The sequence below is a fragment of the Eimeria tenella genome, genomic scaffold, assembly GCF_000499545.2.
Source record: "Eimeria tenella Houghton genomic scaffold, Eth_scaff4165, whole genome shotgun sequence".
NCBI lineage: Eukaryota > Apicomplexa > Conoidasida > Eucoccidiorida > Eimeriidae > Eimeria > Eimeria tenella.
Window position 1 is genome coordinate 1 of NW_013545081.1, and position 2160 is coordinate 2160.

General features: G+C 57.7%; 1 protein-coding gene across 1 annotated transcript; it reads right to left on the reverse strand.

Moving 5' to 3' along the window:
• Positions 1 to 23: 23 nt before the first annotated feature.
• On the reverse strand, positions 24 to 1810 carry ETH_00042275 (uncharacterized protein; the record flags this gene model as incomplete). Its single annotated transcript, XM_013379918.1, has 5 exons — positions 24 to 166; positions 322 to 422; positions 634 to 790; positions 1302 to 1411; positions 1654 to 1810. Coding segments are annotated over 5 exons (668 nt in total), but the record flags the coding sequence as incomplete, so codon positions are not given.
• Between the last annotated feature and the right edge of the window lie 350 nt (positions 1811 to 2160).

A 2160-nucleotide genomic window follows, 5' to 3' on the forward strand; every position in this document is an offset into this window, starting at 1 on the left:
CTTCTCTTTCTTTAAGAGAAAGCGGCAGCTGCTGCTGCTGCTGCTGCTGCTGCTGCTGCAGCTGCTGCTCCTCCTCCGCCTCCTGCTGCAGCTGCGCTGCTAAACCCTCGCCAAGGGCTTCTCCCAACTTTATCCGAGCCAAACCCTCCTCAACCTCCCGCCGTGTCTGCGCAAACCCTAAACCCTAAACCCTAAACCGCTCTAATCTACGTTGCATGGCTGTGAGAACCTCAGCAGCAGAACGAGCTCGGCGAAGGGCCAGCCAGGAATGCTTAGTTTACTAGGTTTGCGTAATACGCTGATTTAGGGTTTAGGGTTTACCTCTTGAGAAGTAAAGGTGTTCTGAACCGCCTCCAGGATGCGAGCTGCCTTGTCATGAAGTCCCTCCCGTAAACACTTCTCAAAAAGATTGATTGAGGCCCCTGAGACAAAACCCTAAACCCTAAACCCTAAACCCTAAACCCTAGAAGCTAAACCCTGGAACCCGGCAGACCCTTTCCGCAGCGAGGGCCGCGCGCCTCCTCTCCTTCAAGAGCCTAGGGTTTAGGGTTCAGGGTTTAGGGTTTGGGAGGCAGGGGGCGCCTGGCTGTGGGCGCGAGGGTTTAGGGTTTAGGGTTTAGGGTTTGGGCTTGCCGATCTTGGTGGCTGCTGCTGCTGCTTTGTACATTTGCTGCACCTCCTCCAAATTCGCTATTAAGGGTTTTAATGGAGAAGACAAAATTGGTTTTTCAAAAAGAAAAATGTCCAGCCGGCAGCTCGTGAACGGCAGCAAACCCTGCTTCTGCAGCTTCTGCACCCGCACGCCAAACCCTAAACCCTACACCCTAAACCCTAAACCCTAAACCCCAAACCCTAAGCCCTAGTTCCGAACCCTTCATGTTCGTCAAACCCTAGGCCCGCGACCCTAAACCCTAAACCCTAAGTCTTGAATCGTAGGCCCTGGACTCTGAACGCCAAACCCTGAACCCTAACCCCTGAACCCTAACCCCCAAGCCAAAACCCTAAACCCTAAACCCTAAACCCTAGTGCCCGGATTTGAATCTGCAGCACGCGGCGTAAAAGACAGGGTTTGTGCACTTGGCGCCCGGAGGCACGTGCCCGCGGCGCTGCTCCTGGGTTTAGCCTGCAGGGTTTAGGGTTTAGGGTTTAGGGTTTAGGGTTTAGGGTTTGCGGGCCTGGCACTGGCGAACGAGCGCAGTGGAGGCTTGCTGCTGCTGGAACGTGAGCTGCTGCGCCACTGTGTCCGCCAGCCGCAGGTGTTCTGCTGCTGCTGCCAGCAGCAGCTGCTGCGGGGCCCTAACCACATAAAACACTTTATACAAACCCTCGCCTTCGTCGCAAACCCTCAAAACCCTCGCGCCCTCAGACCCTCGCACCGACACGCAGTGGCCCCCCACTGCGACGCGGTTCCCTGCACCCGCACAAACCCTAAACCCTAAACCCTAAACCCTAAACCCTTCGCCCTAAGCCCTAAGCCCTAAGCCCTAAACCCTAGACCCTAAACCCTGGGCCCTAAGTCCTGAAGAGGGGTAGCAAAGCAGAGCTACAAGCTGGGGTTTGGGGCTGAGGGTTTCGGGTGTGGAGTTTTGGCGGAGAGTACGAGCTGGACGCGAGGGTTTAGGGTTTAGGGTTTAGGGTTTAGGGTCTGTGGACCGTTGGCGTCGCAGACGATGAGGTCGAACTGGTTGATGAAGTGTTTGAATTTCTGTTTTCTTTCTTTAGGAAGAATCTCCAGCTCCTCCAAGTCCTCCTCCCCCGCTGCTGCTGCTGCTGCTGCTGCTGGGCCTGCTGCTGCTGCTGCTGCTGCTGGCTGCAGCGCAGCAGAGGCGAAGCAGATTCTGCTGCCGCAGCCCGAAACCCTCGTGGCCAGGGGACAGGGGGCCCCCGAGGTCAGCAGCACTTCAAAGGGGGCCCCCGCAATTGGCAAACCCTCAAAAAAAACAAAAAGAAAATATCTTCCTGGCCAATCATGTTTATAAACCACTTCTAAACCCCCTTCTCCCTTTTCCCGCACTTCATACTCCAGCATTACGGGGGCCCCCAGTCCTGCTGCGCTGCACCCCACGGCCCCGAGGCCCAGCCGTGGGGCCCCCCCGGGGGCCCCCCAGGGGGCCCCCCCGCGGGGGCCCCCCCCCTGGGGGCCCCCCCGTGGGCCCCCCG